The sequence below is a fragment of the Diaphorina citri genome, unplaced genomic scaffold (assembly GCF_000475195.1).
Source record: "Diaphorina citri unplaced genomic scaffold, Diaci psyllid genome assembly version 1.1 scaffold227, whole genome shotgun sequence".
Taxonomy (NCBI): domain Eukaryota; kingdom Metazoa; phylum Arthropoda; class Insecta; order Hemiptera; family Psyllidae; genus Diaphorina; species Diaphorina citri.
In genome coordinates this window covers 175,944-201,732 of record NW_007377664.1, presented here as the reverse complement: position 1 = coordinate 201,732, position 25,789 = coordinate 175,944, and the positions used below count along the sequence as shown (strand labels likewise).

Genomic DNA, 25,789 nt, shown 5'->3' with positions numbered 1-25,789 from the left:
TTTAGAAATATACAATCCAGCTCTATCTCTCTCCCACATTTTTTTTTCTTCTTTTTTACAAAACCTATCATTGGGTAACTTAATGTAGGTAACTGGGAAGGTGCCTGCAAAATAATAACTATATATAAATAATGTAAAAAAAGTAAAAATAATACATAAGGTGAAATGTATATATAAAAATATAACATAAATAACATAACTAATATATATTAGTTGAATAAATAATATTCTACTTGAAAGTCTATACCTAAAATTCTCCTAAAAGCACTTATCCCATAATGTAGTGTAGTACATAATATTTTACCAAAGTATTTTCAGTTTTCACGTATAATTTACCATTTCCTTAATTTCTTGCAGTTTAATAAAAACCACTCCTTAACGGATCATCTAGGGACTGCGTTAAATCTCCCTATGCCTATGCCTATATACTACAGGCTACAGGGGATTAAAAAATAGTTGTTTGATAACTAATCTGATTTTGATGCTTTCATTCCGATTTCCTATGTCTTAATGTTATCTGGCACTGAGGATTGAGCTCCATTGTCAAGTTCATTTTTACTCTGACGTCCCTCAAAGATTTACAACTCTCTGAGGGGAGCACTTTGTATTTCCTGAGTATGGCACTCAACATTGTTCTCATTTGCAGAATAGCATACTTGCCTCCGATACAATTTCTTGGTCCGCTACTGAATGGAATATAGCAATGAGGATTTCGATTGACACTATTTTCCGGAAGCCATCTGTCTGGATCGAATACACGTGGATTTTCATAATAGTCAGGGCTTTTCTGTACGAGATTCAAGAGGTTTCCTACAGCAACTCCTGAAATTGTTGTTAATACAGATATGTTAATAAATAATATAGGTACTCTTTATTGAAATTCAATGAATCGGTCAATAAAATTTATTAAAAGGAACACCTAGGTCAATAAAATTTAATGACCCGGGTATTCCTTTCAATGGCGAGTAGAATATTTCATTACCTGCGGGAAAAATGTATTCTTTTCCGTCTTCCGTAGTCACTTTGATGTCTTCAGTTATGTGCCTCCCAGTGAAAGGTGCAGCTGGGTACATACGTAGACATTCCTTGATGACCCTCTCCAGATATTCCAACTTCATGAGATCCTCATACGAAGGAAGTACATTGATATCTTCTCCTAAAACTTGAACCATTTCCTCGAAAACCTGTAAATCCCAATCAAAGTATTAATTTTTAGGGGATTAAGTGTGTTTTGTGGATTGCTTTCAAGTGCTTTACATTCAAGTACCAACCCATATTTTATTTTGTTTAAATTGTAGCTTGTGCTGGTATTTATAGGTATGCACTTGGTTCTTTATTCTGACTCGTCCTTTTGTAAAAACACTGTCTTCATTTACTACTAGGATAACTAGGATTCACATTTTTCTCGTAAATATTCTAAAAATATCTAACTTACCTTTTCTTGTACGGTGGGGTGAGTTGCCAACATGATAAGGACCATGGAATTTTGAATCATAGAAGTATCCAGACCAGCTCCTATGACTGTTACTATTTGGGCTTTTAGCTCCTCCATCGAAATATGTGGTTGTTGCAATAGTAGCTCTGCGAGAGAAGTTCCTGGTAAAACACGTAAAAAACAAACAAAAGATGTATTGTTTTGTACAAAGCTTATGGTACCTGAGATCAATCAATGTGATTTCTCAATATTTAGCCTTAAGATACAATGTTTTATTTACAGTATCTAGGTATATTACACGATGCGCATTTCGATCATTGGATCATCATCAGGTGGGCATGTCAATATTTCACGAAAACACTAACGAAAAAGCAAGTAAATCGGTAACACGGTAACATTTAACACTAAAACACGGGAAATAAAATAAAAAGCTGGTGATTTGATTAGAACCATTGTCACAGTCGACTGAATTTTACGGTTATTGTTTTTATTTTGAATGATATCACGTCGATCGATCAGCTGTTTTAAGGGGGACGTTGTATATAAACCTGATATCACTGATAAAATCCTCAAGCGACAAAGAAAAACACAAAGATCAAAAAAGAACAAGGATAAAAATACACACGAGAAGAAGTATGTACCTGTAAATTACCAAGATAAAAGCTCTGAAAGAATAGCTAGATGTTTCATCAAAAATAATATATCACTGGCATTCCGTACACATAACAACATACAAAAACATCTAAATACTAGTAAACAACAACAGGATAAACCTCCTGCTCCCAACCATTGTCCTAAAAAAATACATCGGCCTTACAAACAGAAGTTTTGAAGAAAGATATAAGGAGCATACACAACATTCCGCTCACACAAATCCATCTTCCACAGTTGCACGCCACATAAAAAATGATAATTGCTCATACGGTGATATACAAAACCATATTATGTCCATATTGAAAATGTGTAAAAAAAAACTAGTGTGTACGAACAATATTATATCTTCCAACACATATGTAAAAGAAGAAGGACAGGACAATTTCCTGAATGTTGCTACAGACTTCCATAATAAACGAACATTTGAAATACTTCGCGCCAGACAGAACCTACAACGTCCTCCTTAAAACAACTGATGGATCGACGTGATATCATTCAAAATAAAAACAATAACCGTAAAATTCAGTCGACTGTGACAATGGTTCTAATCAAATCACCAGCTTTTTATTTTATTTCCCGTGTTTTAGTGTTAAATGTTACCGTGTTACCGATTTACGTGCTTTTTAGTTAGTGTTTTCGTGAAATATTGACATACCCACCTGATGATAATCTAATGATCGAAATGCGCATCGTGTAATATACTGTAAGTAAAACATGGTATCTTAAGGCTAAATATTGAGAAATCACATTGATTAAACAAAAGATCTTAATGAATGATTGTATTCTTAATCGTTTACTTATTATTATCCTATCAAGTATACCAAACTTTGTTTAGGCTGCTGGGGTAAAGGGACTTCTCAGTCCTATTCGGGCAAGATAAGCAAGGTATATTCTATCCTGAGTTTTGTTGTCAACTTACTTGATTCTCTCATAATATCAGTCGTATTCTTCATATCAGTCTTCAGGTCCTCTAGAACAGTATGGGCCAAGTCGAGCAGAATTCCTATGTTTCTTTCCTCGTCCTGTCTCCATCCAAACAAAGAGTACACAAAGTTGTTTCTCAAGATGGGGAGAAAGAGTTTCCTTTGAAAATGCTGAAATGTAACATGGAATTTTGATATGAGACAGAGGTTTGAAAGAGGGACCTGAAACCACAAAGGGCTTATGGATTTAAATTGCAAACATACCTGAAAAATATTATGAAGAGCATCGATGAATGGTTGATGTTCATTGATCTGAGCGTTAGGATTGACACCCAGAGTTGTTCTCATGATGGAATTGAATGTAGCTAGTTCCAAGCATTTAGGTGGATAGAAAGGTTGACCACTGTAAGCTAACTCCTGAAGTTTGTTCACCAAGATGATACTTTCCTCATGAAAGATTTTGATGTATTGTTTGAGCACTTTGAAAACGAATACTTGTGTGATGACTTTCTTTGACGCTTTCCAGTGAGGAATGTCTTTATCTACAAACATGCCTGTAACACGTAGCAGTGTAACATATTATGTACATTGAGATATATTAGGTAATAAGAATACTCCAGCAATAGGTAGAGGCATACAAAAAGGGCACTTACTCGAAAGAAGAAAAAGTTTTACTCCCCCCCCCCTTTTTTAGGCGCTTCAAGACTGATAGACAGGTCGTTCGCGCCGATTCCACACTGCGGTTATATTTTCGTGTATAGGTTCATTTTTTTAGATAGGATAAGAGGGAGTCGACGCTCTCAACATCGTCTGTCAGAGCAGGAGGTGTAGAGTGTTCTTAAAATAGTTCAAAAAGATAAATAAAAGAAAATTTGATCTGCACTCTATTTTCGTCAAATTCTATGTTGAATTAAAATCTCAGATAATGGGTAATGAGATTAGAAAAATAAAAATAGTGTTCTTAAAATAGTTCAAAAAGATAAATAAAAGAAAATTTGATCTGCACTCTATTTTCGTCAAATTCTATGTTGAATTAAAATCTTAGATAATGGGTAATGAGATTAGAAAAATAAAAACGGTACTGGAGGAATAGCAAAAGACATAGCTTAAGAAAAGAAGGAGAAGAAGCTGAAAAAAACTTTTGTTACAATCTAGTTAGAGTTCATCTGGCTGATTAAACAGATCGCACATTGCTTGTTTTATTTCCCATGAATAGTTAATTCTAAACCATGACATATGTACCTATAACGGACTAAATAATATCTTAATATTTGGGAGGTGTAGGAAAAGAGGCTCTGATATGGCCGTGGAGGGCGCAGGTGAGGATATGTCTCACGGAGAGTATTTCACCACACCTACAGGAGGTGTAGGAAAAGAGGCTCTGATATGGCCGTGGAGGGCGCAGGTGAGGATATGTCTCACGGAGAGTATTTCACCACACCTACAGGTAGACGGAGGGGCCCTTTGGAATAGATGTCTATGCGTTGCCCGGGTGTGGCCGATCCTCATCCGGCATATCACGAGCTCCTCGTATCTATTCTGTCTATCACTGGAAGGACTAATGGTGGGCTTAATGGATTTCAATTTGTTGGAGACAGGAATACTGTTCCATGACTGTTGCCACAGATCTTTTATCATTTTAGAGATGAAAGTCATGAAAGGTTTGAAGTCTTCTGGATAGCAGAGTTTAAGAGGGGGGAGAAAAGCGGAGGGATTGCGCGCAGCTCTGTCCACAGCCTCATTTCCTTGGATGCCTGTATGAGAGGGGCACCACAGGAAAGCCAACTGTTTGCCACAAGTCAGAAGTTCTGTCCAACAAGAATGGATTAAAGACACGATAGTGTTGGTATTAGAGGGGTTAGATAAGGCGAGTAGAGTGCTTTTGGAGTCAGAAATGATGACGAATATCTCCTTCGGCCATTAATCACAATTGACTCCTTTCCTCTGTCACTCTGTCTGTCACTTAACTCTGACATTTTTGGACACCAAGTCACTAACTACTAACTGACTGACAAGGTGTAATATTTTACAATGTACAATATTTGGACACTAAGTCACTAACTACTAACTGACTGACAAGGTGTAATATTTTACAATGTACAATTTTAGTTTTCTATGTACAAGTTCATATGTAAGGAAACAATGTGTAGGTATTAATTATGTACGGGACATTCCAACCGTGCCAAAACTCGGGACCCAGTGAGGCATCGACAAAAGTAGAAAAATCCGGACGGGACTCATCTGTCTGGATTCCATTTTAAGTCCATTTTGTTTAGGTACAGACAGACATGCGGACACACACACATAGACCAATGGCTGAAACTTTGGATTTAGCCTTTAGGGACCTCAAAACGTGTTTTGGCACTAAAAACTGACCATCGAAAATTTTATCGAATACAATACCTACATACTTTCGTTTGTTTCAGTCTCCACTCCACTCTACTTTAACTATTGGAGTGTGAAGAGTGAACCCAAGCAATAATGTTTAAATTTCATTTCTTCTCCGATTTCTGAGTCTGATGTGGCACTTCTCCTCCAAGTCCATAGTGGCGTTCATCTAAAAACTGACCATCGAAAATTTTATCGAATACAATACCTACATACTTTCCTTTGTTTCAATCTCCACTCCACTCTACTTTAACTATTGGAGTGTGAAGAGTGAACCCGGGCAATAATGTTTAAATTTCATTTTTTCTCCGATTTCTAAGTCTGATGTGGCACTTCTCCTCCAAGTCCATAGTGGCGTTCATACTAATAGCTTTCTCAACGTCTCTCAACGTTGTAAAGTTCTCTGTGGGCAGAATTTCAAACTCGCGAATAATGGCGACGGAAAAGAGTTTCAACTGAAGAAGTGCATATTTTCCTCCGATGCAGTTACGTGGACCAGAGCTGAAGGGAGCATAACTCAAAGGATCCCGTCCTTCAGATCTCTCTGGAAGCCATCTGTCTGGATCAAACTCATCGGGATGGTCATAGTATTGAGAACTTTTCTGAATACAGAACAGTAACACGAAAACGGTTACACCTGAAATTGGACAAAATAACAGAGCAATGAAACTATTTATTGGAAGAGAATACAGTGTGTGAGAAACTTATTGAAAGACGCCACTTTGAGAATCACATACTTGTACAAATGTACATCGTATAGTTATGATATACGAGTATTTACATAAATGTACCTACATTTATGTCTAAATACTTTTCATGTTTCCGGCTACTGTGTATTGTGTGTTTTACTAATTGCTACTTACCTGTCGGTAACACATACTCTTCTCCATTAGAACATGTAACTTTAATATCTTCAGTTATTTTTCTGGCTGAGCCCAGAGCAGCGGGGAAGAGGCGTAAGCATTCCTTTATCACTCTCTCCAAGTAGTCTAACTTCATTAAATCTTCATAAGTTGGACAAACGCTTGTGTCCTCGCCAAGTATTTGGACAGTCTCTTCATAGACCTAGGATCAAATAAATTAGGTATGATGTAAATTGTAGATGATTGTTATGGGAGACGGAACTACCAACGCAACATCATGTTTTAGATTCCAACTTCATTAAATCTTCATAAGTTGGACAAACGCTTGTGTCCTCGCCAAGTATTTGGACAGTCTCTTCATAGACCTAGGAAAAAAGGTATATGAAAAAATAAAACGGAAATTGAAGCCTTCGCCATCAAACCCAACCATTTAGTTGTTTCTAAAGTCCAAACGGCTGCCATAAGAAGATGATCTTCTCATGCCAGGGATCACAATAATAGAGTTTAAATTTCTGTTTGAGTTTAACTCTTGGAGCTTGGAATAAGTAATTTCTCTGAAATTTTGATATCAATGTTTTTTTTTTTTAATTGATATCAGAATTTTAGCCAATCAGACAAATCATCCAAAACTCACAAACCTTGTTGATGTACCTAAGTATGCATTAGCTAAACTTTACCTAAGGAATTACTGATACCTGATTTGAGCTTCATCAAAAACGTACTTTATTTTGGATGTGGGGATGAAGGGCGTTTTTTTTTTTTTTTAAGCTAACTGTTAATTTTGGGTCAACATCACAGACACTTGAAATAAAAACCCATCAAGTTAAAAAAAAAAAGAAAAAAAAATCATTTTGATCAAAATGTTAATAGAAACTTGGAATTATAACGGAAATAGAAAAAAGTTATTTTGGCAAATAACTTTGTGTATGGTAACTTGAAATTCCACGGAGTTGATGAATTGGCAAATTCGGCAGTAATCTCTTAAATATTCATTCAATCCTCATAACTCATACTTATGTTTAACTTAAATTCTTCATATTTAACACGTAAATACAGACTTCTTTTTTAGCTGGGACATGAAAATTCACGTCATCCATCTGGAATGGGTTAAACTCACGCGTAGTGTCTGAAGGCGATTTTGAGGATCGGGAATACATTGGACACACCGAAGAACCAGACGAAGAATGTGCTGCCTAGAATTGGTAATGGTAGAGGTCCAGGTAGTTGCCATGATAGGTAGTATAACTTTCTCCTGGTCCAGATATAGTAGAGGCAACTCACACTGCCGAGGAAAGCCCAGAAGTATGGATTCTAAAACAAAAAAAGGCCTTAACTCTTAAAGCAAAATGTCGCTGACATATGTACATACAAGGGGGACGTTAAGCTGAGAATAGACCGGCCCTAGATGTTAGGAAAGCCCAGAAGTATGGATTCTAAAACAAAAAAAGGCCTTAACTCTTAAAGCAAAATTTCGCTGACATATGTACATACGAGGAAAGCCCAGAAGTATGGATTCTAAAACAAAAAAAGGCCTTAACTCTTAAAGCAAAATTTCGCTGACATATGTACATACAAGGGCCCCTTAGGAAAGCCCAGAAGTATGGATTCTAAAACAAAAAAAGGCCTTAACTCTTAAAGCAAAATTTCGCTGACATATGTACATACAAGGGGGTCAAGGGGGACGTTAAGCTGAGAATAGACCGGCCCTAGATGTACTACGACAGGCTTAGCAGGCCAGTAACTACATCTAACAAAGATTAAATTTAAACGTCACAGGAATCCCCTAATGGAAATTTCTCTTGGAAACGGAAGGATAAATGACGAAACTCGAACAAAACCCTGATCTGGTAGAAGAAAAGATGAAATTTGAAAAAAGACAGTGGTGGCGAGGATTCCCATTAGTTGGAAAGACTTGAGAAAAGATGAAATTTGAAAAAAGACAGTGGTGGCGAGGATTCCCATTAGTTGGAAAGACTTAGAAAAGATGAAATTTGAAAAAAGACAGTGGTGGCGAGGATTCCCATTAGTTGGAAAGACTTGGGCTATGTACTCGTATGTGTGGTACGGTACACTAGTACATTGTTCTTTCTTGATATCTACAGATAACAAATACTCTGGTACGTAATATACATACACCTACTACTCTGAACTTTCACATTTCCGGGAAAACATCATAGAGTATGAGAACTACATATTGGTACATCTGCATATGTATATGCTGCCAAAAAGACTACCCGGTAACCTAGCTCAAAGATACCGCAGTCACGTGACAACTTCTACATATTGGACCACTCTATTACAATCGAATACTACTCGTACTCATTCAATAGTTTGTTTATCAGTACATTCTCATGAAAATTATAAATGAGTATATGTTTATGTACATACAATTTATACATAATTACAAATGTATGTATGTAAAATACTTGTAGGTACTCGTGTCTTTTGCTAGTCACACGTTACAGGTTCGGAACCTCCTCGTAAATAGGCACTATACAACTATACATAACTTACTTCAAAGCAATAATGTACGGCCTCAATGAACGGTTGCTTTTCATTGTTTTGTGCGTTGATATTGACTCCTAGCATTGTCCTCATGATGGTGCTGAAGGTGGCCAATACCAGGAACTTGGGCGGATGAAAACTTTGACCATTCTTGGCATACTTCTTGAATTTGTCCACCAGAATTAAACTTTCATCGTGAAATATTGGAATGTATGTTTTCAACAATTTGAAGTGAAGTACTTGAGTTACTATTTTCCTTGACGCTCGCCAGTGGTCTATGTCTTCATCTACAAATATGCCTGCAAAATAGAAATGACTTATTTTACAGTTTACACCAGTCCGCTCATACTGACCATACTGTTATGGGAATTAATAAATTTATATCATGCCTCAGAAAATTCGTATGTAATATCTCACCTTTATGGAATTTGCAATCCCTCTATGCCTGCAAATAGAGGGGAATATAACCCATGGGTTATCCAAATACTCTCTTAATCATTTTAATTAGAGTGAGCACTTTGTCAAATAAAATCCAGTTTATTGTGGAGGTGTTCTGCTTGTTTTTTCTGGTGATTGGTTGATTTTTTTATACATAGGTATTCTGAGGAAAAAAAATACTGATCTCGTATGTGGACTCTCTAATGCTTTACGCTCATAACCAATTTAATATTTGAGATTTTTCTCTTGTACGTTTGTTTACTGATCTCGTATGTGGACTCTCTAATGCTTTACGCTCATAACCAATTTAATATTTGAGATTTTTCTCTTGTACGTTTGTTAACTGTTCTCGGGGCTAATGACATTCAAAGTCGTGCCCCTTTTAAAAAAAATTGAAAAAAAAAAATATATGTATATAATATATAAACCTGTTTTCATATATGGAGGTGCCAAATGTTGATAAAATTCGGCCTTGGTTAGGGCTAGGGCATTTACTTGGGATGCAACACTGGCATCTGTCACAAGAATGGCCAACTCTGGTCCTATCCAGAATCTAATTAATCCGTTAACCCTGTGGAAAGAGACACTTGATTTAGTGAAACTTGCAATTTAATCCTCCTTCTTTGGCCCCTAGATTCTAGCTTCTACATAATGTATAGCGTTGTAGACAACGAATGATATAGTAAGTGATAGTTTTAGCATCAAGCTGATAAGTGAGTGTACATAAATCTAATACCCCTAGATTCTAGCTTCTACATAATGTATAGCGTTGTAGACAACGAATGATATAGTAAGTGATAGTTTTAGCATCAAGCTGATAAGTAAGTGTACATAAATCTAATGCATACGTATATCGCTTACTTGAGTTGTGCATTTCCATTTCGTTCCAAAAAGAAAATATTTCAGGAGAGCAAAAAAACGTTCCGCCTTGGCCTTGCACATCAAGTTAAAGCCCAAAATCTGGCCACTAGAGTGAAACTCACGTGAGCTCACGTGACGTGATAGTAGTGTGGCTACTATCAACGAAATTACCCTACAATATTGTGGGAAAACTTTGAACTACATCTTTCTGACTCCCCATGAGCTCACGTGACGTAACGTGATAGTAGTCTACCTTTAAAGTTCGGTTATGATCTCGGTCTACATTCAAATTCAAAGTTAAATATTCAAATTTACAAGAAAAAGCTTCCTGGCCAACCCTCTAAAAATAGTTGGGAAAAGTATCCAGCTACAATTTTATTTATTTTATTATTATTTTCCAATTAGGGAAATGAGTGTGCGGAGAGAAAATACACACCTCAGCTAGAATGTGGTTGGTTAGACAATACCTACTCACTGGAAACATGTAAACAACCTTTACAAGAGGTCCTTTTAAACAAACTATAGGGTGGTCCACATGCAATTTCTTATCGTTTATAAGTCTTTTGGGATTCAAGTATTGGGAATAAAAGTCCTGGAATGCCCTTTCAGTGACCACATTCTATTTGGTAAATTTATGTTAGGTGTAAGCTTAGGTCAGCCACTCACGCCTTTCAGGTCTATCTGATACCTGATAATGAGTGGTTGACCTTAAGAGGAGTTCTCTTCTACTTAAATTCGCGCTTTTAACTTTTAATGGGGGGGGGGGATGTGTCCCAAACAAAAAACCAAACCGAGTAGAAAGACAAATCTACTGGTCGACCACCTGGTACATCTCTGGTTGTTTTGTTTACTAAACCATCCATTGTGCCTGTACCTTTGTTATACCGTTATTCTCCCGTTGTACTTACAGAGTAATTGCACCTCGTCTCAAATATAGAACCACATGTGTTTTGTTCCATTTACATGACCACCAACACACACAACACGTATTCCAAAATTATAAATCCCTCATCCTCTTCTTTCTTTCTTTTTTCCATTCTTCCTTTCTCGTCGAGTGATGGTCTTCCAAATTATTCTCATGTGAGGGCTCTGTATTAGAGGAAAATTGCTTTTCTTGTAGCTCTCATATCTTAAATATCTACATATCTTACTTGTCTAAAAATTTAACCTAATTAAAACTCGACTAAGGTATAGCTCTTTTGTCATTCCAGGACTTTGCACCAATACTTGATTCAATGTAATTCCTAGAAATTTTTTTGTAATGGTTAAATATCTTACGAATCTTTAGGGCTCAATAGAGGAAGCCGAGACAAGTAGAGTGGTCTCTGCTTCAAGAGCCTGCATCATAATTCATATTCATTAATAAGCCTATGAAGCCTAAAGACATTCGCAATATAGGTACGCAGTACCTCAGCACATTGCACATAATCAAAAATCTACGCTTGTAGCCTTACTACTCATAAAGTGGGTTAGCTCCTCACTCACACGAGGTTTGCGTTTCCAATTAGGGAAATGAGTGTGCGGAGAGAAAATACACACCTCAGCTAGAATATGGTTGGTTAGACAATACCTACTCACTGGAAACATGTAAACAACCTTTACAAGAGGTCCTTTTAAACAAACTACAGGGTGGTCCACATGCAATTTCTTATCGTGTATAAGTCTTTTACTACTCATAACTTACATGCACAAGTATACCGGGTAGAGATAAGAGATAAAGGTTTCAAAAAATTTCATGTTGTCCACTTACTTTCTTTTGAGGTTGAATCATCTCTGACATGTTTTGCGTTGTCTAACAAAGTTTGTGTGAATTGTAAGATATATCTGACGCAGTTCATCTCTTCTTTTCGATACCCGAGGATGGTGGATACAAATATGCTTCGTAGGAATGGATAGAATATTCTGGCCTGCATAAGCTGTAATAAGAAGGAATGTGTGATTTTTCTCCCTGTTTTCATATCTCCATGTCATAGGTTATTTGATATCTACATACATAACTATTACCGATCTATGTATTCTGGTTATAAATTTTCGATACCCGAGGATGGTGGATACAAATATGCTTCGTAGGAATGGATAGAATATTCTGGCCTGCATAAGCTGTAATAAGAAGGAAGGGGTGATTTTTCTCCCTGTTTTCATATCTCCATGTCATAGGTTATTTGATATCTACATACATAACTATTACCGATCTTTGTATTCTGGTTATAAACCCAATGTCTTGGACAATAAATAATTATACCAACCTCTATGATTTGAATCAAGTCCACTAACCTCTATGATTTATTGATTTAGCCCTATTTGAGTCAAGTCTCCGCTAAGGTCGACTGGAAATACTTTTATAAATCTTACATCTCTCCTATGATTTATTGATTTAGCCCTATTTGAGTCAAGTCTCCGCTAAGGTCGACTGGAAATACTTTTATAAATCTTACATCTCTCCATGAGAAATTACTCCATCAGAAGGTGCCTATATGGGGAGGTCGTCGGAAAAAAAGGCCACTAGGTACAGCTGGTACACAGTAATTTTATATTCTAAAAGAAAACTATTGTTGCATGAGAATTGGAAGTCGAACCCGAGCCCATTACTACGGAATGTTATCTCGTGGTTCTAGTTTGACACTGTTAACCAAAAGTTTTGTGTTACATTCTTGTCTCATTTGTGGACTACATACCAAATTTCAAGTCTCTAGCTCATACCGTTCCCAAGATATTATTGAATTACACCGAAAACCGCCAAAAAGCGGTAAAATGCAAAGATGTATTGTTTTGTACAAAGCTTATGGTACCTGAGATCAATCAATGTGATTTCTCAATATTTAGCCTTAAGATACCATGTTTTATTTACAGTATCTAGGTATATTACACGATGCGCATTTCGATCATTGGATCATCATCAGGTGGGTATGTCAATATTTCACGAAAACACTAACGAAAAAGCAAGTAAATCGGTAACACGGTAACATTTAACACTAAAACACGGGAAATAAAATAAAAAGCTGGTGATTCGAACCATTGTCAAAGTCGACTGAATTTTACGGTTATTGTTTTTATTTTGAATGATATCACGTCGATCGATCAGCTGTTTTAAGGGGGACGTTGTATATAAACCTGATATCACATTTTACGGTTATTGTTTTTATTTTGAATGATATCACGTCGATCGATCAGCTGTTTTAAGGGGGACGTTGTATATAAACCTGATATCATTAATAAAATCCTCAAGCGACAAAGAAAAACACAAAGATCAAAAAGAACAAGGATAAAAATACACACGAGAAGAAGTATGTACCTGTAAATTACCAAGATAAAAGCTCTGAAAGAATAGCTAGATGTTTCATCAAAAATAATATATCACTGGCATTCCGTACACATAACAACATACAAAAACATCTAAATACTAGTAAACAACAACTACACGATAGCTAGATGTTTCATCAAAAATAATATATCACTGGCATTCCGTACACATAACAACATACGAAAACATCTAAATACTAGTAATTTCACCAAAAATAATATATCACTGGCATTCCGTACACATAACAACATACGAAAACATCTAAATACTAGTAGACAACAACAGGATAAACCTCCTGCTCCCAACCATTGTCCTAAAAAAATACATCGGCCTTACAAACAGAAGTTTTGAAGAAAGATATAAGGAGCATACACAACATTCCGCTCACACAAATCCATCTTCCACAGTTGCACGCCACATAAAAAATGATAATTGCTCATACGGTGATATACAAAACCATATTATGTCCATATTGAAAATGTGTAAAAAAAAACTAGTGTGTACGAACAATATTATATCTTCCAACACATATGACATCGGCCTTACAAACAGAAGTTTTGAAGAAAGATATAAGGAGCATACACAACATTCCGCTCACACAAATCCATCTTCCACAGTTGCCCGCCACATAAAAAATGATAATTGCTCATACGGTGATATACAAAACCATATTATGTCCATATTGAATAGGTATGTGTAAAAAAAAAACTAGTGTGTACGAACAATATTATATCTTCCAACACATAAAAGAAGAAGGACAGGACAATTTCCTGAATGTTGCTACAGACTTCCATAATAAACGAACATTTGAAATACTTCGCGCCAGACAGAACCTACAACGTCCTCCTTAAAACAACTGATGGATCGACGTGATATCATTCGAAATAAAAACAATAACCGTAAAATTCAGTCGACTGTGATAATGGTTCTAATCAAATCACCAGCTTTTTATTTTATTTCCCGTGTTTTAGTGTTAAATGTTACCGTGTTACCGATTTACGTGCTTTTTCGTTAGTGTTTTCGTGAAATATTGACAAACCCACCTGATGATAATCTAATGATCGAAATGCGCATCGTGTAATATACTGTAAGTAAAACATGGTATCTTAAGGCTAAATATTGAGAAATCACATTGATTAAACAAAAGATCTTAATGAATGATTGTATTCTTAATCGTTTACTTATTATTATCCTATCAAGTATACCAAACTTTGTTTAGGCTGCTGGGGTAAAGGGACTTCTCAGTCCTATTCGGGCAAGATAAGCAAGGTATATTCTATCCTGAGTTTTGTTGTCAACTTACTTGATTCTCTCATAATATCAGTCGTATTCTTCATATCAGTCTTCAGGTCCTCTAGAACAGTATGGGCCAAGTCGAGCAGAATTCCTATGTTTCTTTCCTCGTCCTGTCTCCATCCAAACAAAGAGTACACAAAGTTGTTTCTCAAGATGGGGAGAAAGAGTTTCCTTTGAAAATGCTGAAATGTAACATGGAATTTTGATATGAGACAGAGGTTTGAAAGAGGGACCTGAAACCACAAAGGGCTTATGGATTTAAATTGCAAACATACCTGAAAAATATTATGAAGAGCATCGATGAATTTTGCGCAGGTTTAAGTGTTACTAGTGCGTTTGACCTGATTAAAATCACGTAACGTCACGGTTTCGAAAGGTTGACTACGAGTATCATTGCTATTGCTATCTTTACTTTTAAATCTGGGCTTCGAATAAATCTCGATTCTGAAGACTTCTCAAATTACCTTTTTGCAGGTACTAAGATGATTAGGAGTACCTAAAAGTAAATTATTTTGGGCAGATTGTAGAACCCTTACATCGCGGGGATGCAACCTATTTAGGCTCTAGGGACCTCAAAACGTGTTTTGGCACTAAAAATTGACCATCAAAAATTTGACCCGATTACATTACTTTCCTTCCTATAGGATAAGGAAAGTAAAAAGAGCAACAAGCTGGGCCCGTCCCTCCGGGAATTTTTCAGCCCGTAGTTTATTCGATCGTGATTAAAGAAAATCAGTCCCTATGTACCTACCTAATTTGTTTAATATTCAGTTTATTATTATTCTTGATTTGATTTTTCGATTTTACTTTCATGTTATGATATAAAATCAAGACTGAAGCCCGTTCTCCCTTTATTCCCAATATAAGGTTTAAGTCACCCATCCATTTATTGGCCTTGCTCGGCGTAGCCTCTTATGTGAGTTGCAACAACAGTAACGTTATTTTACAGTATTGAGGGTTCTTGTGTCACGGTCATGGTCATGAGTCATAAATTTGGCGAGCTACCTAATTTGTTTAATATTCAGTTTATTATTATTCTTGATTTGATTTTTCGATTTTACTTTCATGTTATGATATAAAATCAAGACTAAAGCCCGTTCTCCCTTTATTCCCAATATAAGTACTATTAATAAATTTATTTAATTTTGACATCCTTTGTAAATACATACTTTTTTACTTAGGTTATTATATATAAAAATGGATACTTACGAGTAGGTTTTTATACCCCGACTCGGAGTTTCGTCTATTTCATAGACATTTTCAAGGGAAGTTTCGAGTCGGGATATAAAAACCTACTCGTAAGTATCCATTTTTATATATAACTTAAGTAAAAAAGTATCCCAATATAAGGTTTAAGTCACCCATCCATTTATTGGCCTTGCTCGTGCTCGGCGTAGCCTCTTATGTGAGTTGCAACAACAGTAACGTTATTTTACAGTATTTGGGGTTCTTGTGTCACGGTCATGGTCATGAGTCATAAATTTGGCGAGTAATGATGCAACAACAGTAACGTTATTTTACAGTATTTGGGGTTCTTGTGTCACGGTCATGGTCATGAGTCATAAATTTGGCGAGTAATGATAACCCCCCAAAAAATACCACTTCGTGGCATAAAAAAGACCCCGCCAAGTCGTTCCTCCCAAAATAAATCAAGTACCTCAAATAAATTAGGTATGATGTAAATTGTAGATGATTGTTATGGGAGACGGAACTACCAACGCAACATCATGTTTTAGATCCCAAGGCCATGATTTTGAGGTAAACCTTTTTCGTTGTGGCGCTTCAAAATTTTACACATTTGGAAATGGAATTAATGAGTTTATAATAGATTGAGAAGGATAAGTAATAAGGAATTTGAGGACAAGATGGTAGACACATTACAGACGAAAAAGGTAATAAAAGAGGGGAAGAAGAAGAGGGTAAGAAGAAGGAGGAAGATATTATAGAGCGAGGAAAATAGGGGATAAGAAATTTGAGGACAAGATGGTAGACATAATATTAAAGATGGAGAGAGCGGGGAAAGGAACCGAGTAAGAGTGGGAAAAAGAGAAGAATACAAAGGGAGAGGAAGAGGAGAAGAAGAAGAAGAAGGAGGAGGAGGAGGAGAAGAAGGAGGAGGAGAAGAAGAAGAAGGAGGAGAAGAAGGAGGAGGAGAAGAAGGAGGAGGAGGAGAAGAAGGAGGAGGAGGAGAAGAAGAAGGAGGAGGAGAAGAAGAAGAAGGAGGAGGAGGAGGAAAAGATAGAGGAGGAGGGAGAGGAGGAGGAGAAAGTCACATCCAGCTGACGTTTTATAGCTCTCAGTAGGAAAACACAATTTATATGCAAGACGACTTGTCTCTGCAAAAGTTCAAGAACATGTTCATCCTAATTATCTTTCTTAGTTTCCCATTGGAAAACTTCTCACACGGACAAAAACGGAAAAAAGTTTCCTTCTGTCTACGTAGATTAGACGACTTTGCAAACTTACCTGTAGAAGCTGAGTCTACATTTACGACTTTACGAGTAAATACCGACAGCCTAGAAAGCTAGCAACTTCTGTGACCCAGGGGGTATTACCTATGTGGACCTGATCAGGTGTACCTGTCAGATCTACCTGATAATGAGTGGCTAGCCCTAAACTTTTCTTAACAGGTTTGAGGGAGATGTAACTGCTAAGGACTTATCGCCCCAAAAGCGAATAAAAAAGGAAGATAGGATAGAAAAGAGCCAGGTAGTCCAAAAAAACATTATATATTTAGTATAAATCTCGTTCAGGGCGGGAATCGAACCCACAATCTAGTGCTAGGCTGGGTATACTAATTATTGTACTCAAAAATCCCGAAATGTAAACAAGACACCTCCACTAATATTTCTTATTTTGCACATTGCATACTCAAATAGTTACACGGCGTTCATACAATTCGTTAAACACCATTTACAACTCCTAACATCTGCTGAGTATCACATTATGCTTGCACTCCGGAGGTTCTGGGTTCGACTTTTGACAGTAACAATTTTTGTTACCAAATACAAGACACCTCCACTAATATTTCTTATTTTGCACATTGCATACTCAAATAGTTACACGGCGTTCATACAATTCGTTAAACACCATTTAAAACTCCTAACATCTCCATTGCTGAGTATCACATTATGCTTGCACTCCGGAGGTTCTGGGTTCGATTTTTGACAGTATCAATTTTTGTTACCAAATCCGCACTACATCGCCTCTGCCTTCAAAAATCTTCAGAAAATAACCGGTTTTATAATTGTGCCACACTGTACGACTACAGAAAAAGGCGACGTTTGATTGGTTCGAAAGTCTTCGCACCTGTGGCATCCATTTTTAGTCCGTCCTTCCTTTATTATTACTAATAATAAAAGGTATAGTGGACGGACTATTGTATTTGCTTCGGTGTCTGTCTGTCTGTCTGTCTGTCTGTCAGTCTGTCTGTCTGTCTGTCCCCATAGAAGGACTTATCCAAACCTGGTCGACCTATATATCAAATTAAAGGTCTTTTTACCAGTATCACGAAAATGGTGGTGCAAATTTCGTCCAGAGAACCATAAAGTCAAAAATCCAAAAAAACCGGTTTTTGGGGGATTTTTTTCACATTTTCTTAGACACGATAGTGTTGGTATTAGAGGGGTTGGATAAGGCGAGTAGAGTGCTTTTGGAGTCAGAAATGATGACGAATATCTCCTTCGATGGGAATTTCGTGTTGGTATTAGAGGGGTTGGATAAGGCGAGTAGAGTGCTTTTGGAGTCAGAAATGATGACGAATATCTCCTTCGATGGGAATTTCAAATGTTTGATGCACAAAAGCACAGCAATAAGCTCGGAAATAAAAACAGAGTTAACATTGTTCAGAACAAAGGAAGAGATTATACTTTTATCGATGATATAGGCACAACTATTTATTTTCCGTCTTTGAACCATCAGTAAAGCACAAGGTAAAGTCTTGGTATTTCGATTGAACCAGCTCTTGGAAACGTTGCTGAAATACAACGGGAGAGACATTTTCCTTCTTTTCGAAAGAAAGAGCGTTGTCAATCACAGGGGTTGCTATAGGCCAGGGCGGGAAAAATTTGGAATAAGGCGCGAATTCACTGTTATGAATGGTCCTAGAAAATAAGGATGATTTGCGAACCCTTAAAGACAGAGGTCTGGGTTTGTTTGGAGGATAGGCATTAGCATCGATGTTATTGGAGAACAGCAGGCTATAGCATGGATTAGCTGGACAGCTAGCAATTTTGGTAACATAACTCATGGCAAGTTTCGATCTCCTTAGTTGAAGGGGAGAAACTCCTGATTCAACAAGGAGGCTGGGAATAGGGCTGGAGCTGGAGCGCAAAGCGCCCGTCGCGATACGAATACCGGAGTTATGAACAGGGTTAGGTTTATTCAAGATGTGTTCTTTAGCGCCGCCATAAACAAAGCAGTCATAGTCGAAAATCGGGAGGCTATAGGACTTGTACAATAATTGCAACATGGTGGCGCGACGGACACCTAGAAACTTGGTTTTATCAACAAAGGTCAACAAACGTCATAATACAGAGGGGGGCAGGCGGGCAGGGACAGTTACGCGACCTGGAAAAGTGGATGCACATAGACTTCCCAGGGAAAGTTTTACTATTATCTAATATTTTATTCCAATTTTCCACCAAGCCATGATTTGGCTGGGATTCCTAATTCGTCTTACTTAAAGATACACATCGTTTATACCCCAATCATGTACTCTTCCCAGGGAAAGTTTTACTATTATCTAATATTTTATTCCAATTTTCCACCAAGCCATGATTTGGCTGGGATTCCTAATTCGTCTTAGTTAAAGATACACATCGTTTATACCCCAATCATGTACCTCTTTTTAGATAGAGTTTACTTACCTTTCTTGAGATAAGGGTATCCTAAATATTGGTAGATATCTGCCTTGGTCAGAGTAAGTGTATTTACTTGAGCAATGACACTTGGGTCTGCCACCAAAACCATCAGCTCTCCTCCGAACCATACCCGTATTATCTTGTGTGGTCTGTAATATAATCACAAACACAGGTACAGATCACGAACACAGAAATAAGTATAGATAAAGCAAAAAGAATGGTAGCAAGAAAGAAGCAAAAAGGATGGTTGCAAGACCTGGGAAAAAAATTGATCCTCCAAAAAATAGAATGACATTAAAAAAAATAATAATAATAATAAATAAAAATACATAGAAGACTCGGCGTTTTTTGATATTCTAAGCGGTTCTCGAAAAACACACCCCTGGTCAAGACTTTATAAACACCCTATATATCCATACCCCATAATACCTAATACTCATGTCCAACCCATGATTTGTTTAAGCAAAGTTTTTACAAATGTTTCTCTGAATTTTCATGTCGCTACTGGAATTCGAACCTCAACTGAGCTATCCAAGTAGAATTAAATAGATTCTTTAATGGAATCGATGAGTTATTATTAGAGAAAGGTAGGAAAGGGTTTAATTTGTGTGTAGACCTTGAATCTTACAGTCTACAAGTGACTAAAATATTTCATGTCTCTACTGGCTATTATTCTCCCGTTGTACTTACAGAGTAATTGCACCTCGTCTCAAATATAGAACCACATGTGTTTTGTTCCATTTACATGACCACCAACAGACACAACACGTATTCCAAATTATAAATCCCTCATCCTCTTCTAGAGTAATTGCACCTCGTCTCAAATATAGAACCACATGTGTTTTGTTCCATTTACATGACCACCAACACACACAACACGTATTCCAAAATTATAAATCCCTCATCCTCCTCTTTTGTCATTCCAGGACTTTGCACCAATACTTGATTCAATGTAATTCCTAGAAATTTTTTTGTAATGGTTAAATATCTTACGAATAGTCTTTAGCGCTCAATAGAGGAAGCCGAGACAAGTAGAGTGGTCTCTGCTTCAAGAGCCTGCATCATAATTCATATTCATTAATAAGCCTATGAAGTCTAAAGACATTCGCAATATAGGTACGCAGTACCTACGCACATATCACATAATCAAAAATCTACGCTTGTAGCCTTACTACTCATAACTTACATGCACAAGTATACCGGGTAGAGATAAGAGATAAAGGTTTCAAAAAATTTCATGTTGTCCACTTACTTTCTTTTGAGGTTGAATCATCTCTGACATGTTTTGCGTTGTCTAACAAAGTTTGTGTGAATTGTAAGATATATCTGACGCAGTTCATCTCTTCTTTTCGATACCCGAGGATGGTGGATACAAATATGCTTCGTAGGAATGGATAGAATATTCTGGCCTGCATAAGCTGTAATAAGAAGGAAGGGGTGATTTTTCTCCCTGTTTTCATATCTCCATGTCATAGGTTATTTGATATCTACATACATAACTATTACCGATCTATGTATTCTGGTTATAAACCCAATGTCTTGGACAATAAGTAATTATACCAACCTCTATGATTTGAATCAAATCCACTAACCTCTATGATTTATTGATTTAGCCCTATTTGAGTCAAGTCTCCGCTAAGGTCGACTGGAAATACTTTTATAAATCTTACATCTCTCCATGAGTATATGTTTATGTACATACAATTTATACATAATTACAAATGTATGTATGTAAAATACTTGTAGGTACTCGTGTCTTTTGCTAGTCACACGTTACAGGTTCGGAACCTCCTCGTAAATAGGCACTATACAACTATACATAACTTGGTACACTAGTACATTGTTCTTTCTTGATATCTACAGATAACAAATACTCTGGTACGTAATATACATACACCTACTACTCTGAACTTTCACATTTCCGGGAAAACATCATAGAGTATGAGAACTACATATTGGTACATCTGCATATGTATATGCTGCCAAAAAGACTACCCGGTAACCTAGCTCAAAGATACCGCAGTCACGTGACAACTTCTACATATTGGACCACTTTATTACAATCGAATACTACTCGTACTCATTCAATAGTTTGTTTATCAGTACATTCTCATAAAAATTATAATAATGCATCCCCAAAGGTAAGCAACGTTTGCTCGTACTTGTTGTTGGGGTGAGTGACCATCTGGCCAATTGCGTGGTGCTTGCATTTTTCAGCCCTACTCAGGCTGGGTGAGATTGATGTGACTATTGAATTGGGTCTCCGAATGGAGGTTAAAACCCCCGTCAGTTTTTCAGCCCTACTCAGGCTGGGTGAGATTGATGTGACTATTGAATTGGGTCTCCGAATGGAGGTTAAAACCCCCGTCACTAAAAAACTCGACAATTATAGGCAGACCTATGTAGGTACCTACATATGTAGGTACCTGCCTATGTAGGTACCTATCTACCTACCTATTTAATAATAATAGTGCTTATTTATACTGCTCGCATAGGACTGAAAAGTCCCTTTACTCCAGCAGTAGGCTACTACTAATTATTGTGGTCAAATTCTCAAATTATATTGAGGATAAAATTCCATACCTCGGCTGGGATTGAACCCACGCCCTCCTGCTTACCAGGCGAGCGCCTTGACCACTACAGTACACCACCGAGGCAGGTACAGTGAAGTTAAAAAATAAAAATGAAATTATACTCACAAATAAAATGAAATTGCTCTTGAAATGCGAGATCATCTTCTGTCTTGGTAAATAATTCTTCAAATCAGCTTTATTTCAATTATTTTATCATTTGTTGCATATGATGACGAGCTTAAAAAACTTGACACTTTTGGCACTTTGAAAATTTAGAAATTACAATAGTTTAAAAAAGCAAATTTATTATTATTTTAAATATTTGTTTGTTTAATTTAATTTCAAAGTGGAAGTAATTTGAAATGAAAACAGAGAACGTGATGAAAAGTGTTCTTACCGGCGGGGTTCAAGAAATTTGTATCATGCAAATGATTGATCCCGTGACTGGCTGTTGCGGGGCCCACTCAGCCTCGTGAGGAAAATGGAGCTATGACATGTAAATGCGCATAGCGACCGGTGCCAGCATGGTAGGTAAACATTGGTTGTTAGGATTATTGAGATATATGACATGTAAATGCGCATAGCGACCGGTGCCAGCATGGTAGGTAAACATTGGTTGTTAGGATTATTGAGATACTTATTAGGAAAAATCCTACAATGCTGCAGTGAGCACCAAAGTTGTGACATAATAACACAAAGAAATTGCATTTACATTTATTTTATTATTATCATTTTATAGGTGTGCAGATAGAGAGAGGGTGGTTGTAACTTGTCCATCAAAAGCTGGACTTTAGAAATTTTGTTGGGACACAATTCTAATGTGGAACCACCAAACCATTATTTTTGTGTGACGAAACTTATTTTAAGCCTAATTGATGGCTCCTTACGGGATTGGGACACAATTCTAATGTGGAACCACCAAACCATTATTTTTGTGTGACGAAACTTATTTTAAGCCTAATTGATGGCTCCTTACGGGGACTAACATGCAACTAAATACCTAGAGGTATCAGGTTAAGGTGACTCTTGGTCATCTGTGCCACAAAAATTTAAAATGGTACCTATGCCATTTGAAACTCTCTCACAGATTCATGCTTACATTGCTTACCCTCCATACTTTGCAACCAAAATCTTGCTTATAGGGTATACATTTGATGCTCCAAACCTGAGCACATAGAGAAGGTTTCCTATAATAGGTAAAGCTGTAGGTCCAGGAAGACACCACGAGATGTAGTAGAGCTTTCTTCTACGCCATAGCCAACTAAGGAACCAGACTCCAAACAGGAAATACCACACATTGGGGTTCTGCAACATTTGGAATCAAGCCACCTTTAGCAAAACGTTGAGTAGGAACCTACGATTTTAATCAAGGTAGATACCAGTTGAAACATTAAAAAGTAACACACTTGCCTTGAAAATATACAATTTAACCTTTATCCTGCTATTGTAGCGTTTTCTTCTAAGTTAAGATTTAGATTTAAAATAGGCACCTATGAGGAAACAAACACAGAAAAACTAACGGCTCGGTACACTTACAACTACTTGTTTCTGTTTACTTACAAAGATGAGGAGATGTTTGTCGAACCAATGCATGATTGCCAGTGTCTGCTCACTGCCGCATCCGCAGGTTGCATCCTCTTCGTACCCCCATAGCTTTTTGTTATATTTGCAGCAGGAGATTCCGGACCGAAAGCGATTTAGAATTGTAGAAACATACGAACCAATGCATGATTGCCAAGGAAATATTACCTACTCGCGGTCAGTCACATCCTTATAATATTTTTTTGTTCAGTAATTTTTCAATTTGTCCTCCCAAAAATCAATCAATTTTGTTTCCTGTCCAATATTGCAGTATTGTCATTAATGCATTTTTGTTTCCTATCTTGTTATTACTTATTGTGATTAAAAACAAATAAATTAATTAAAAAGAATATGTTATACTTGAAAATAAACCATTATTATTACCTACCTAGATGATTGGTTTTACCTGAATATGTAGAATTGTAGAAACATAGTTATAAAACCTATCAATTTTTACCTATATTAGATGTTAAACTTCTATAAAAATAAATGAAATAGCCTACATTAATACCAGCGCCCGATTCCTAAAAAGAGATTTTGTTTTTAACAAGCGATACGGCACGTGTTTTGGGTTTTTGCAACCATTCCGCAATTATTCAATTCACGTGTTGATGTAGCATTCTCAAACGCCGAATTTCGGGTTTACGCATTTATGTCCATTTGTACATAATACTAATACCAGACCTTGGAACGTTTGTTTTATGACCCCACAACTGCCGAATTTCGGGAGATTTTGCACTTGCTAAATGTCAGTGATGATTTCTTCACTCATTGTGCGAATTCGGCGATTGATCCCAACAAATATAAATAATTAAATAGGTATAGGGTATAGCATACCATTCAGGAATAGGCTCTAGAAGAAAGCTTTCAACTGCGAAAAGTATACATTTGTTGCTTTTATTTCACAGTCCCGCATAAAAGATGCTATGGTAAATGAATGAAAATAATATGTAGTATCTACCTTGCTTTTTTCTACAAAATTACCGTTCTCACATAAAGTTCGACCTGAGACCATGCCTTAAAGAGAGAGAGAGAGAGAGAGAGAGAGGCCACACTAAATTAATTTAGTATTATCTGATCTTGGAAGAGAGAACTTGCTAAATGTCAGTGATGATTTCTTCACTCATTGTGCGAATTCGGCGATCGATCCCAACAAATATAAATAATTAAATAGGTATAGCATACCATTCAGGAATAGGCTCCAGTAGCTAGAAGAAAGCCCAAGGCATGGCTGGAGAATGTAGATCTTTGCAGTCGTACATATATTTTCAATTATTTTTGAAAAGCTCATCATAAGACTTTGAAATGTGTGTTGAGATGAAAGCTTTCTCTGTGTATGTTCTTCTCATTATTCGAGGTACGAAGGGTATCTTCACAAGAATGTCAAAAGTCACACAGACCACATGCGTCTAATGTAGCAGTTGTTTCATTGCTACGAAACAAAAACGGCGGTGAAACACTCATCTTTAATATCCCCTTATTCTCCACCTAATACTTGTTCTTCTAACTCTTCCTTCCACTCCTTTTCCTTTCCCCCTCATTTGCTCCTTTTCCTCCTCCCATACCTGTATCTTCTCCCTATCTTTCTTGTTCTTCTTTTCCTTCTTCATTACCTTTTTAGCCCGTCCTTCCTTTACAGTAATAAAGTCCACTTCACAATTCACATAGTCATGCTGGAATTCAAACAACTTCTCATAAAAGCTCACTTGACATTACCATAAAGCTTGGGTGGAGACGTTTATTAGTAGCAATATGAGAACAATCCTCAGATTCTCTCCCTCCCTATTACTTGACATTACCATAAAGCTTGGGTGGAGACGTTTATTAGTAGCAATATGAGAACAATCCTCAGATTCTCTCCCTCCCTATTTCTCTCTCCCTCCCTCTCTAGTGATGCACAGAGCCGAAAAATGACTCGTGCGAGACGAGACAAAACCCATATTTCGTCTCATCGTGCATCTCTCTCCCTCCCTCCCTCTCCCTTTACTCCGAGATCTAGGCCCTAAAAGTTAGGCCTTAGTGTCCACTTCACAATTCACATAGTCATGCTGGAATTCAAACAACTTCTCATAAAAGCTCACTTGACATTACCATAAAGCTTGGGTGGAG

The 25,789-nt window shown here is 36.9% G+C and overlaps 1 protein-coding gene across 1 annotated transcript; it reads right to left on the bottom strand.

The window, feature by feature from the left end:
* Positions 1-347: 347 nt before the first annotated feature.
* LOC103506327 lies at positions 348-23,951 on the bottom strand. The gene is made up of 15 exons (XM_026821398.1): positions 23,821-23,951; positions 23,660-23,684; positions 23,208-23,404; positions 9,635-9,777; positions 8,764-9,067; positions 7,381-7,545; positions 6,589-6,628; positions 6,264-6,465; positions 5,732-6,037; positions 4,404-4,640; positions 3,277-3,566; positions 3,009-3,183; positions 1,436-1,596; positions 983-1,184; positions 348-822 (listed from the first exon to the last, which is right to left on the bottom strand). Exons 1-15 carry the CDS (start codon positions 23,826-23,828, stop codon positions 488-490), a joined length of 2,790 nt encoding a protein of 929 aa, XP_026677199.1. The 5' UTR covers positions 23,829-23,951; the 3' UTR covers positions 348-487.
* Positions 23,952-25,789: the final 1,838 nt, after the last annotated feature.

What these genes read in the sequence shown, in the direction of transcription:
- LOC103506327 (XM_026821398.1), bottom strand. An exon ending in CCTCACCTGCGCCCTCCACG is followed by an intron (nt 3,567 to 4,403) that starts GCCATATCAGAG and finishes TACGTGTTACAG; the next exon opens with GCATGTTTGTAGATAAAGAC. An exon ending in ACCCCACCGTACAAGAAAAG is followed by an intron (nt 1,185 to 1,435) that starts GTAAGTTAGATA and finishes TGGGATTTACAG; the next exon opens with GTTTTCGAGGAAATGGTTCA.